This window comes from Lycorma delicatula, chromosome 8, assembly GCF_047948215.1.
Source record: "Lycorma delicatula isolate Av1 chromosome 8, ASM4794821v1, whole genome shotgun sequence".
Taxonomy (NCBI): Eukaryota; Metazoa; Arthropoda; class Insecta; order Hemiptera; family Fulgoridae; genus Lycorma; species Lycorma delicatula.
In genome coordinates this window covers 122,899,337-122,913,001 of record NC_134462.1, presented here as the reverse complement: position 1 = coordinate 122,913,001, position 13,665 = coordinate 122,899,337, and the positions used below count along the sequence as shown (strand labels likewise).

The following is a 13,665-nucleotide window of genomic DNA, read 5'->3' as shown; positions in this document are numbered from 1 at the left end:
TAAATATTTCCGAAATCGTTTGACGATATTTAATTTTAAATATTATTATGAAGAATAACAAATTAATATACACTTTTTTATATTATAAGAAAATACAGTATTTATAGTGTTTTTACATTAGTGAAAACTTTCACGAATATATTTTTTGTTTCTATCCTAAAGTTTATTTTTTGTAAATAATCGTTTGAAAATAATAATAATTTGTAATTTGTATTCCCGTCTGGAGAATCCTGTCATCAGAATATACTTTTGATTTCTTTATTTCATAATACGTTTTTTTTTTTTTCATTAGGATATAATTAAAATTATGATTATAGCACACTCATAGTAAGTATTGTTATTACATCTTATATTACAGTAGGTTTTTAAATCAGTAATCCCCTAAAAAAGTAAGATTTATCGAAAAATTATAAACTATACCGATAAAAAAATTCTATTCCTTTAGACTGAGTTCGGTTTTGTTTAAAAAATACAATTTTGTGTATAGTCGTGTTAAAACTAATCGGTGAAAATATAACATTTTTTTTTTACGATACGATGAAGTTCTTCTTCTTTATTGGAAACGTCTGTTGACAAATATTAAAAAGCAGTATTTCCATGATAGTCTGTCCTGAGCTTTTTCTTTTAAATTTTTTCTTATAAATTCTTGTCTTCCTTTTAAATCATCCAACATTTCCTTCTTCCTCTTCCCTTCCCGACCAAAACTCTTTTCTTCAGTTATTACTTTTTGAACGCAGTTATGTCTTAAGTCGTGACCTATCCGATTAGCTTTTCTTTGTTGTATTGTCTTAATCAAACTCCTACTCTCGTTTATATCTGTCAAGGCCCGATCATTAGTTATGTCAAAGTTACAGAGATGTATTAGTAAAAAAATATATATTTTTGTAAAATATTAAAAAGCAATATTCCAATTTAAAAACTAATTTCACTTATTAAATCTGACCCTTCCTCCGGAACTATTTTCTGAATGTCACTTCATATAACTTAGTTATTTAAAATCAATTATAAACATATGTGTGTGTGTGTGTGTGTGTGTGTGTGTGTGTGTGTGTGTGTAGCAAAAACTAATTTTGCTTATTAAATCTTCCTCCAGAACTATTTTCTGAATGTTAATTCATGTAACTTAGTTATTTAAGTTTAATTCGTACTTCTTGTAAATCAATTATAAACATATTATCGCTAGCGTGTGTGTGTGTGTGTGTGTGTGTGTGTGTGTGTGTGTGTGTGTGTGTGTGTGTGTGGGTGTGTGTGTATAATATATATATATATACATACATCAGTAACGTATATATATATGATTACGACTAATAATTTAAATTATTTAGTAAAATACTTACCGTGTTTAAATATTTTCCATAAACGTAAATATCTGAATCGATACCATCTATTTCTGCATCTTTACTGTATTTTTCAGATAAATTTAATAAATTATTTACGTTAAAAGCATCTCCACTTACAAGAGAATTCACTACAGACTTCATATCAATTGTTCTCATCGGAAACGTTACTGTTGCATTGCAGAAACTGTTTTTTTCAGTTAATAAGATTATTATAATTTTTAATTTGAACAAAATATGTTTTTCGATCATTATTAATTTTAATTAATTTATATCTATTCGCGCTATGGTATTATTAATAATTTAAGTACTTTCGAGAAAAATAGATACGTAGAACAATAGTGTTGAAGGTTACTTACTAGCTGTTTTAAATTGTATTTTAAGCGGTGGGGATTATTTAAACATTTGTGTGGCTTCATTGTAGTAACATAAAAAGAAAGGCCCCTTGTTATATTAATTTTAAAATCCATCCACCGCTTATTGTACATGACAAAAAATATAAAAATAATGTGTTATTAGTGTTATAATGTGTTATAATTAATAATGTGTTATTGACAACTTATTATTTATTTGAGTTGTTAACCGTAAAAATATTCGAGTTGATATTTTATTTCTTAACCTACACGAATTGATTTCATAACTGAAATTTTCTAAATAAAATATAAAAAATAATAATAAAATACTCTTTTTAACTAAATTAATTTTTATTCTAATATTACTCTAAACCTGAAACATGACTTAATACGTTTTAAATATATTCCTTATTAAGTTTGTAACTACTAGTTTCTATTTTGAGTACTGTTTACCTTTCTTAGCTTTATTTTTTATCCCGTATTGGTGTATTTTGGAATCACTCCGTTGCCAAAATTTATTGTACTCATAAGTGCAGAAGAGACGCAGTACATAGTGCAGACTAGAGTACAATAATTTCTGACAATGGAGTGGTTCCGAAACGCGTGATAAAAGAATGAATCTAAGAAAGGTTTTTTATTTTAACATTAACAATAACTAATAACAGTATGAAAACTTCATATTTAAACGTCATGATGACCTTTGACCCCTCACAAAAATTTTACGGTTGAACCTGAGGTCATGTTTTCTAGGATGAACATGTGTTAATACAAGCTGAAAGAGTGGATTTACTGCAAAATTTATAGTAAAACACGGGTTTGAGATGCCTCCAAAATTACAACAAATAACCAACAGATAAAATGACGTTTGAACCTGAAGGTCTCTTTTCACGGATTTATTCGAATGCGTTAAAGAATAGCTACTTTCAATGATGAATGTGTGTTCACATGTTGAAACAGTAGATTTACTGAAAAATTCATAGTAAAACATATGTTTTAACTGAAAACACAGTGAATAATTTTAAATTTATGATGATAATGCAGGTCATCATTACTTTCAGCGATATGAGTGTTATATCATTGATTATTATTTAATGTACACAATGATCGTTATTTACGGTTCAAACTTCATAATCATTGTTGGTTTTTATAATCTAACAGCTACTCGGTTAACACTGAAAATTTATAATGAGGTTCTGCATCAATCGGTCATCATTGCTTTCAGCAAAAGCGGGGTGCAAACATCATTTTTCAATGATTTTTTATTATATTATAAGATACTATACACTGTCAATGACATCAGGGGATTCCTCATAGCAGCTGTCAATCGTTCATTAAATTAGTTGGTTTTTTGTCGGTTCAGATAGATATTGCAATAGAATTTTTTGATCTCTACTTTACTTCTACTTCTTTGATCTCTATTTTAAAGACAACATTTTCATTGTTAATGATTCTTCAATGTACGTAAGTTTAGGTCCGCAGATTTGGAGGACAAAAATATTTCATATAAAGTAATTTTTTAACAATAAACAGCAATCTTAACGAGAATATTTTCAAGGATAATGATTCTTTAATGCATATAAATCGGGTGTTTGACTCTTGGCAGGTTAAGTGGAACGATTCTTCTACTGATCGATATACGCATGGTATATTTCATAATTTTAGGGACTTGCGAGCAATTAGCTGGGTCTCTCCCAATCGGTACTCAACGCAATTCCTCTCAGGAGATGGTGCGTTTAGAGATAGTTTGGCTAGATTTGGTTTGATTGAGTCGGGCTTGTGCCCTGACTGTAGAATCGACGACACTGAGAACCGTGTTCCCTATGTCTGTCCCAAGCTGAACGAAGCTCCTGTGATGGAGGGAGTAATGCCAGTAAACCAATATGATGTCTTGGAATTCTGAGTGACTGTTTACATGATGCATGCCTGATGAATCTTTAAATGGATCTCGTCAGTCATGCGTAGTCTGTTACAATATGCTGGTTGTTTCGCTGCCCCCCCATAGAAAGTAATCTGGATGAATCATATCGGGCGATAGTGCAGGCCACAAACCCTTTGAAATAATTCGTTCACCAAAGATATTTCGTAAAAAAAGTCATTGACCTGTTAAGGATGTGCACTGTGGTGTCATCTTGTTGGAACCAACCGTAACTGATTTCAAATTCTGTTAACTAACCGATGAAGTTTGTTGAAACTGCATAATATGATCACGATTAACTGTATTTTCAAAGATGATTGGACCCACAATATGGGTTCTACTCACACCGACCTTTCTCAATTTTCGTTTAATGTAATCTATGGAGGTTAGTTGTTGACCACAGTTGTGTATTTTGTGAAATATATCGTCCCACATGAAACCATACTTCATCTGTAAAAACGTAATGTTGAGCATACCTACGGAAATTTGGTCAATAAAACATTTCAACCAGTGACAGTAATTTAGTCTTTTGGTATGATTTATAGGTTTCAGTTCTTGATCAAACATTACTTTTAAGGGAAAAGTTTCAGTTCTTTTCTTACAGCTTTATATACAGTAGCAAGTTTGATATCTTGCTGTTGTGCTAACTTACGCATTGACTTTGATGTATTTTCGACCAAAAAATCCAAAATATCAAGCAACTTCTGTTCGTTTAGTTTAGGTGATCTTCCACTTTGATCAGCGTCTTCAACAGAGCCTGTTGCCCGAAATTCTTCGATAAGAGTTCGAACTGCATTGCAGTGAGTAACAGAAGTATTTGAAAACTTCTGAAAATTTCACAAGTTTTACAAAAATCAGTACACTTGTCACCTTCACAAAAGACGTGTTCAATGAGAAAAATATATTCCACTACCGGAAGAACCATTACATTTCTCCCAACTGTTGATTCCTATAAAAGAAACGAAGCACGTTCACAAGTGAACTGACGTCTTGGTTTATTACTAAGCAACGCCCAACAAGCCCATAGGGCAACCAACTAATACCGAAAGAACAGAATGCATCACATAATTTTAAAGCATACAACATGCGACTTTCCGAACTCACTGCAGTAACGATAAATTTATATGCGCTGCTAGACGATGAGCAAGACATGGTTTTAAAATCGATTTATCAGGTGCATTTTCAAAGACTCCCTGAAATGATCTTAAGAATATTCTCTATTTGATGAATGGCTGTTAGTAAGTTATTAAATCTATTTTTTTAGATAAATTTATTGCCACTAGATAATTCTAATTTGCGATTGGTAAATTTTTTATTATGTCAAATGCTCTATCGGTTAATGAAGATTAAAGATAATGCAATATTTGATTATCAGGCAGATCACTTCTAGAATAAACGAAATCGTTAAACATAATAATTCTACCGTTCAAAAATTCCTTAACTTAATTTTTAATGAATAGCCGTCATTAATCCGAGTAAGTTTGAATCCTAATAGTGATGATTTAACAACTCTAAGTTTACCTTTCAATATCGTTAATCCCGCTTGTGTATCTTCTAAACTATTAGGCATGTTTACAAGAACAATTATACAGATAATTACATCAAAATAAATTCTGTTAATCAGGTAAATGATTAAATAATTATTATTAAATAGTTGCACATCGAAATGACGTGCAGAGATGTGCTTGAATATAACGCAGATTAGTAATACTGCATTTACTATAAATACATTAAATACCACAGTACAACATTTCTAACAATTTATCAAACACAGTGTAGTTTTTAACAACAAAAATTTAATTTTTCACATTTTATTCAAATTAAACATAATTTTATACAACTGAGAACAAGCAAGTTATCAGTGATTAAAAACTTAAAAGCGCCTTCAATTTAAACTCTGATTATGCATAAATACCAACTTTTTATACTGTATTTATAGTCTATTAAATACTTATTTCTTTTTTTTATTACGTAGTTAAAATTTCTATTCAGCAAACAGAAAAAGACAGACCAACAGACAACAAAGCAAGGCATTATATATTAATATGAACTCCTTTTTTATTTCTATGCCTTGAATCAGTTTATAAACTTAACACTTCTTCCAAGAATAGCGACTAAACAAACAAACATCCGTTCACTGAATTACTGAGATTAATAAAAGATTGACATTATTAAAGGTATTATTTAGTTCAAGAAAATTTTGACTTCAAAATAATTTATTTATAATTAACAATTATACAAACTTTGGTATGTAATTTGCAGGTATATAAACCTATAATAAATACAGGTTTAATTATTACTGTAAGAATTTATTTTATATTATTAAGATTTATTATATTTTTCTGTGATGTAGATCAGTTCAAGTATTTTATCGTACACTAGTCTTTTAGCATTATTCCCAAACATGAAATCAAGGTGAGAAAATCTTGGATCATCAACCTCATAAACCATTCTAATGCCACGTAAATTCCTTTCTAGCTTACCTACACTCTGAAAAAAAAATTATCCTCAAATGTATAAAATCAATAAATGCAAAATATGTCATAAAAAAATAATAAAGTGACACATTGGTTGGACATACACCTGAGATAATAGATTTAAGTAAAACAGAAATTATAAATAGGATTATTTTTATCATTTTTTTTATAAACTAGATGTAAAAGTCATATTCCAAGACCTAAATTTTTGTACCTTAATTTCTTGATACCTAACCACTGGATATAATGCGGACAGTAGTTTCTCAAAATCTGAAAGAAGCCTCCTGGTCACTAATATTCTTACGATCTTCATAGATTATGTCTTCCTGGTAGAAGATTCATACAGTAAACAATAGCAGTAGCAGTAGATTCATACAGTAACAATAGCACAGACAAATTTTGTGGAATTTAATTCAAAATAAAATTTCACTTTAATAAAATAATTAGGATTATCTCTAATTTTATTTGAATAGGATAACTGATGAATATTCTCATGAAATTGAAAATTATACCTATATTCTTTTTAAATCATGAATTGATATACAACCTCTAAAGGATTCTGTTGTGTTAGTTCTTATAACCATAATAGTTCTAGACAACTTTATGCAAGACAGGCGCAAATGATAATCATCCTAAGAAGAACTAGCCAATTCATATAATGCTTACTAAAGTATGGATTGAAGAAGTTTCCCATTGTTTTTTTTTTCATAAAATATACTGTTAGATGTCAAGCCCACCAATATGGAGGGTTTTTCAGCTTTATAAATAATACTTTCACTCTGCTCACCAAAGGTTGTGGTAGGAAATAGCTAATTTTACAGGTCACACTTGCAGGCAAAAGAACCCAAAATTTTATTTTAATCTTCTTCTGATTAACCATATTTTTAATCGATTCAATTAAAGGAGGGGGTTTCAACTCAATCTTCTTTTATTATGTACCTGCATATCTTATTCTTCACTAAATGAACAGATTTCAATGATTTACTTTTTATTATGTACAAGAAGTTCCTCTAATAGTCCCATTATTTTGTAATATTTCCATGAAAAAATCTAAAAATTAATTTTAAAAACTATGGGAAAGAACAATACACCATAACTGTACTTCAAATAGCCTTAGCTCACATTCAATAGTGTTCTTTTTATGTCATTTCTGTACGTTTGTTTTCCTACTTTTTGTAGAGAAGAGGTAACTCCCTATTGAATTTCTTACAAGTCATTTTTCATAAAGACACCATTGAAATTTAAATTAAGATACATAATAAAACCGACAGAAAACATCACTAAAATTTAAAAAATAATTTCTTTATTTTGAATTTTTTAAGTTAGCATCAACTTTAGGGGTTAATGAATTGGAAGTAGCTGCTTATTTTTAGTTTCATTTCTTTTTAGTTTTTGGCTTCTGAATTTGTTACTTTTAATTCTGACTTCAAGTCAAAACTATAATTATTCTATTTTTGTGCCTTTTTTAAATTAACATTTCTTTTTGGAAATGACATTCACAATTAATTTTTAACTTACAAGAGCAATTTTTTTTTATTCGTAATTGGATTTTCTATTCTAGAAATCTTATTTTTATTTACTTTTTTTGGAAAATTAACAAAAAAAATTCAACAACCAAATCTCTCATTAAGGTCAGTCATTAATAAGTTACTTGTTTAAGCTCAAAATTACAAGCTGACATCTAGTTATAATTACCTGCTTTTCTTTCACGTAGACATTTTTCTTTTTCTTTTTTTTACTCCAAATCCAAATTTTTTTCAAAATAACGTGTCAGTGATTAAATTTACCTATTCATATTAAATTTCATACCTGTTGATTTATTAAATGATTTATTAAAATCTATTTTAATTCTTTTTCTTAATGTTTTCTTACTTACTGAAGCCCGTCTCTCTGAATTTATAAAAATACTGTAACAAAACCAGTATAGCGGACCTGAGTAATGGATTCCTGCCAATTAAGAAGAAAGTAATAGAAAATATAATAATAGGAGGAATCTAGAAAGGGGCTAAAAGAAATCCTTTTAGTAGAGATAACAGGTTCGCTGTAACGATCATCTTTTGTAAAACTGCTCACTGAAACGCAATAAACACATGCTGTCTTGTGAGAAGAGTTAAGGAGGTGAGTGAAGGAGCGAATTTCAAAGTAAACTAAGTCAGTGCAATTAAGGTAATGTCACAAGAAATGATTCAGTGGGTTACTTCAGAACTATAAGTGAAAGAGATAATGTACTAAATTTCATTTATAAATTGTTAGGGTAGTTTTATTTGTGAACAACAAATGTATTTGCAGTAAAACAACTTTATACTTGTCTTATCTATTATATTATTGCTCTTAATTCAAGACTAATAGTTAAACATGTTAAGACTAGTGGTGGTCATGTTATGTCTTGTCAATGGGACTGAATTCTGGTTTTCATTATTTATCTACCTGTGAATAAATCCTGCTGATTACTTTAAATTCTGATTTGTAATCACTGTTTACTATTATTAGTGACATTTAGTAGTGGTAAACAATAAAGCAACAGTAAACAATAATAATATTAAATGTCAATAACACAAATAATCATTGTTTACCACTACTACTACTACTACTACTACTGCTACTACTAGCACCGCTACTGCTACTACTACTACTACTACTACTACTATTAGCACCGCTACTACTACTACTACTACTACTACTACTACTACTACTACTACTACTACTACTGCAACTGCAACTACTACTATTATCCTGATTATTATTGTGGTTGTGATTATATACTTTTTTTTTACTAGTTGTAATTGTATTATTACTACTAAATTGTAATTATATAAACACTTTCAATTTTCAATTGTCAATCTCTCTATATTCTGATGGAGCCGCGAACACGTGATAATACATTAGAAAAAATATAGATTCTTTTTATACAAAAGTTTTTTTTCAAATAAATAAACAATTTCATTAATACAAAGTGCAATATTACTAATATATTAGTTTGTAACATGGAAATGCAAGTATAGAACAAAAGATAATGTTATCAGTTACAACTATTTAAAAATTGCAATATATTTTTTTTTATTTGAGGTTTAAAAAACACTTCTGTGAGGAGCAATCTCAAAGCCATTTCATCATTAATTATTTGGTTATGTAGTAAACCTTATTATGCTAAATACACAATTAATAATTCAAGCATACTTGTATCTTCAACACATTGTTATGTTCTTCAACCGGGTATTCTAATTCATTTGCTAATTGTGTAAACAAATACAATATTATCTTTATAACTTTATGATAGTTGCATTCTTCAGTTTCTCTTTCTTCAACATCACATCTAAACATTAGGCCAACATTTTTTTCAGTGTTTTATATAACATCACTTCTGTTAACCGTGCATCAGTATCCATTCAGAATGCACATTTATTGTTTACCTCTTTCACAATCCTAATGATATCCTTAGTAGCTTCATCATAACTTTCTTTAATAATTTTTGATAGTACATGTTTTTGTAAAGTTTCATAGTGCCTTTACCCATAGGTCAGATAAATCATGTAACATAAAAGGAAATATTTCATAGTTATAACGTTGTAATTAATAATTTCTGAATAACGAAGAGCACTGTCAATAACTGAACTGCTTTTGGAGGTAAACTCTGTTAAATATACCTTAACAGAGGGTGTAATACTTTTATGGAACCGATCTGAAATTATTACACCAGATCTCATTCTGTATCTCATACCTAATAAACAATTCAGGAGGATTAATATTTAAAATTTTTCAAAGCTTTCACCTTTTCTAAATTCCCAATCAGAACAAGAAGTATTTTATGTTACCCATGCGTCCAGTAGTACTGTTATGTTATCTAACCGAGGTAATAGTTACATAAAGGTTATGGTAAATGTTATTTGCCAAAATTGGTGTCAAATAACGTCATGCAGTGACTGCATTCTTAAATATTTTTATTACATACTGATATAGAGTTATAATAAATACTAGTGTGAAACCTTGTCAGAACTACTAGCAAACAATGATTCCACAACACTATAATTAATAATTTAAAAAAATAATTAAAATTAATATAATTTTCAGTTGAGGAAAATCAAAATATCACTTTTTTATCAATATCTATTTAAACAAGTGTTTTGAAGAGGATTTTCATTCAGAATCTTTAAAAAAAAATTGATAAATTCTATTAGAGATTTTTTTTTAAACAAAGCTATTACTGCTAATAGCAAATATGAACATTTTTCTATTTACGAGACATTATAAAATTTGACATTGTATTTATTATAGAAAAATAAATAAGCCACTACAGTCTATTAAAAAATGATCAAATTATCCTGCAAATTATTAATGTTAAATAAATCATGATAATTGAATTTTAAAATAACTTTTCCTCATGTATTACTTTACATGTGATACATTCTGATATAGCAATAATGGGAAAGTATATACGAGATTGGTAAGAAAAATTGAAAAGATTGGCCTTTTTTAGGTTTCCTTAAGGAGCCATATAAAAAAAATATTGTTTAACAAAAAAATAGATTTAAATAAACTGTAAATAATTTGCAAAATATTTCTTATTCCAATGGTTCCAAGTTCAAAAAAATCTAATTTTGTAAGATGAACATTTATGCATATAGTGTATACATATGATTATGTTGTATATTTGCTTGTATTTGGTCTTATAACTGGACCCATGGACCAATTTTCTTCAAACTTGGTAGACAGGTACTATCTTTGAGGGAAAAGAATGTATTAAGTTTTTGCAAAAAGTGGAAAAAGGGGTGGGGGTGTTATGGCCAAAATAAAATTTCAAATCTTTACTGGGGCACTAACAAAAAATTTTTCTCACAAAAGTTGAAGATTTTTTATCAAGATCACAAATTACCAAAAATTTTTATTTAATATTCAAACCCCCCCAAAAATGGCTCTCTCTCTCTCTCTCTCTCTCTCTCTATATATATATATATATATATATATTTGTTTTATTTTTTTAGCTTCAGAAAAGTAGTTAATGTAAATACAAAGAATATCTTTGCATCTGTATTTTCTACATCATAGGCATTCAAACCACTGTAAAATATTTTTGCCCATCCTACTCCAGAATTCTGTAGCAACAAAAATTAATTGTTTAAATTTATTTTAAATTTAAATTCATCTTGCAAGTCACCTATTCCATTTAAAATGTAAAAATCATAATTCTTTAATAGCCCTTACTCGTTAGTATTTCTTGGAAAAAAACTATCCAAAAATTTTCACCCCTTCCACAAAAAATTACAAATTTGTTTATTTAGAATTATGGCTGCATCTTTTTAAGCAATTCTAAAAATGTATTTTTTTTAATTTACTATCACCACTTAAGGATTATTTAATTAATTTTACTCTAATGCTTCCCCTTGAATATGGGAGTCCCTAAAATGAAAAAAGGAATTTTTGCAATTTCAAATATTTAATGCTCAAAACATTTTTTGTTAATAGTCATTATACCTTAATACCTTACCACTGATGAAAACAACAATAAACTATTTATATTAACATAAACACAAATTTAATTATATATTTTATACGCATACATAAGAAACAAAATACTTACTTCTCTGTTTAGTAAACCATCATTATTTCCATAAATTAATGCCACTTGTGAATCAAAATTTAGAAGTGGATAAGTGGGTGGTGTGATTTCTCCATATTTTTTTATATTTTCAAGTGGACCATAGTCATACTGTTGAAATTTTCCTGTAAATATATATGAATAGGTGTATAGTAATGGTGAAAGTATTTATTCCACCATATATTTTTTTACGTAAACAAAACTGTGTATAAAGTTTATAAGTTAATGTAAAAACTGATGAATATGTGTATTTAATTTACCTTATCTAAAATTTCTGTGCATTTACCATTACACTAAAATATGTCTGTCCTGGAATACTCAGCCAAAATTTAGTAAAGCTATGATACTGTCACAGCATTAGAGTAAAATTTTAATCATTTTGACCTGCAGTAGGTTTTGGATCCAAGACAGTGACACAACACATCACACTACTCAGTTAAGAAGGTTTAGTACATCGTTTGGCTTCCTAAATCCAAATATAGTTTGAAGTAAATATTATAGTGCTTTCAATGAAAAACAATAATATAAAAATAATATTCATTATTGAGATCAACACATAAGGAAACTGACAGAATGTTTTTTAACCTATTACCACCTCTTACGACTTTCTGGAAGTAGTTGAAATTATTCAGTGCAGCAAATTATAAGTGAAAATGTCATAAATCAACTAGATAGTGCTCTTCTGCATTATAATAACATTGTTCACAATATGATGTTTTCAACAGTGATAGATAGAGAGGAGTATAAAGATAGAAAGGAATAAAGGAGTATGGCCACTATGATCGCCAGATTTTATACTTTTTTCTGAAGTAACATGAAACAATGTTTAAATAAATTATAGTTGTACACTTAAATTCAGGAATCATAGTGATTGTTAAATCAGTCACAATTGACACATTTCATTGTATATGCCCTAAGAGCTGGATTTCCATTCAGATGTCTGAATTGAAACAATTAATTGTACATTAATCCCTGTGATACAAGGAAAAATGGAAGTCATTATAAGTAAACATATTAAAAAGACTTTCTGACTTGCTCTTTCATTCTTTGTATTCAAAATGGTAAACAGTAATTGAACTTTGTTGGTCTAAACTAGTAACCTATGATGTCTCTCACACTCAGTTTTTGAACCTATTTTATTTTTGGTTTATATAAGTTGTTTTTGTTTTGAATTGTTTAAGAATTTATTAGCTATGTAGATGATAATGCACTACGCTACAAGTCAAAAAATTTGCACGCCCTGAAAAACAATGCACAACAAGATTTTTATTTATTAAAAATATGGTTTACTTTTAACAGAAGATCACTCGGTAGTAAAGCCATATTAATGCAGTTTAATTTTAGAGAACCTTCCAGTGGTCTTTGTATGTTGAATTTTAAATGTGTAACCTTTCTTCTACCTGAAGATAGTAGGTACACAAATTGTATGTCAATCGAGCATATTGACAATATTAAATTCTTAGGTTTGTTTACTGATAAGAAATGTCCCTGGGATTTTCAAATTGAGAGTGTAAATATTTATTTATTAGTACTGAGGAATTTTTATTTTTTAAGGAATGTATTTCCCCGAACATATTTTAAGAATAGTATATTTTTCAGTCGTTCATTTTCAACTCCAATATGGAATTTCGGCGGGATGCACTTCTCAAACATTAATCCTATTGTTAATTTTCAAAAGGAATTTATAGGATTAATTGTGTAAATTAGGATGACAAAAGATCTTTCCTTTTTTTATGATTTTCAAAGTACTGCTTTTTAGATATCTTTTATTTATAGAGTTCTGAGGATCTTTTATATCAGAGGTAGTCAAACAAAGAGTAACTGTAATGTTTTTTCAAGAAGACTGAGAACACTGAATCATGTCAGTGCAGACCAAAATGAGTTGAAATATTCTTTTCAACTTCATAGTACATTATGCGTTTGATTTTTCTTCTTTTGTTGTATTTTTCAAGGTGTACTGCTCAGATGTGATTTAAGAAGTATTTAGCTA

At 28.6% G+C, this 13,665-nt stretch overlaps 2 protein-coding genes across 2 annotated transcripts in view; both read right to left on the bottom strand.

The window, feature by feature from the left end:
- Positions 1–1,519, bottom strand: part of LOC142329349 (lipase 3-like) — a 31,486-nt gene extending 29,967 nt beyond the window's left edge. The window contains exon 1 of the mRNA XM_075373848.1: positions 1,338–1,519. Within this exon, the coding sequence (XP_075229963.1) occupies positions 1,338–1,496 (159 nt within the window). The 5' untranslated portion in view covers positions 1,497–1,519. The remainder of the gene's footprint in view (positions 1–1,337) is intronic.
- Positions 1,520–5,888: 4,369 nt separating this feature from the next.
- Positions 5,889–13,665, bottom strand: part of LOC142329523 (lipase 3-like) — a 76,535-nt gene continuing 68,758 nt past the window's right edge. Inside the window, exons 7-8 of the mRNA XM_075374197.1 lie at positions 11,658–11,800; positions 5,889–6,095 (exon numbers count right to left, since the gene is read on the bottom strand). Coding sequence (XP_075230312.1) covers positions 5,928–6,095; positions 11,658–11,800 — 311 coding nt within the window. The 3' untranslated portion in view covers positions 5,889–5,927. The remainder of the gene's footprint in view (positions 6,096–11,657; positions 11,801–13,665) is intronic.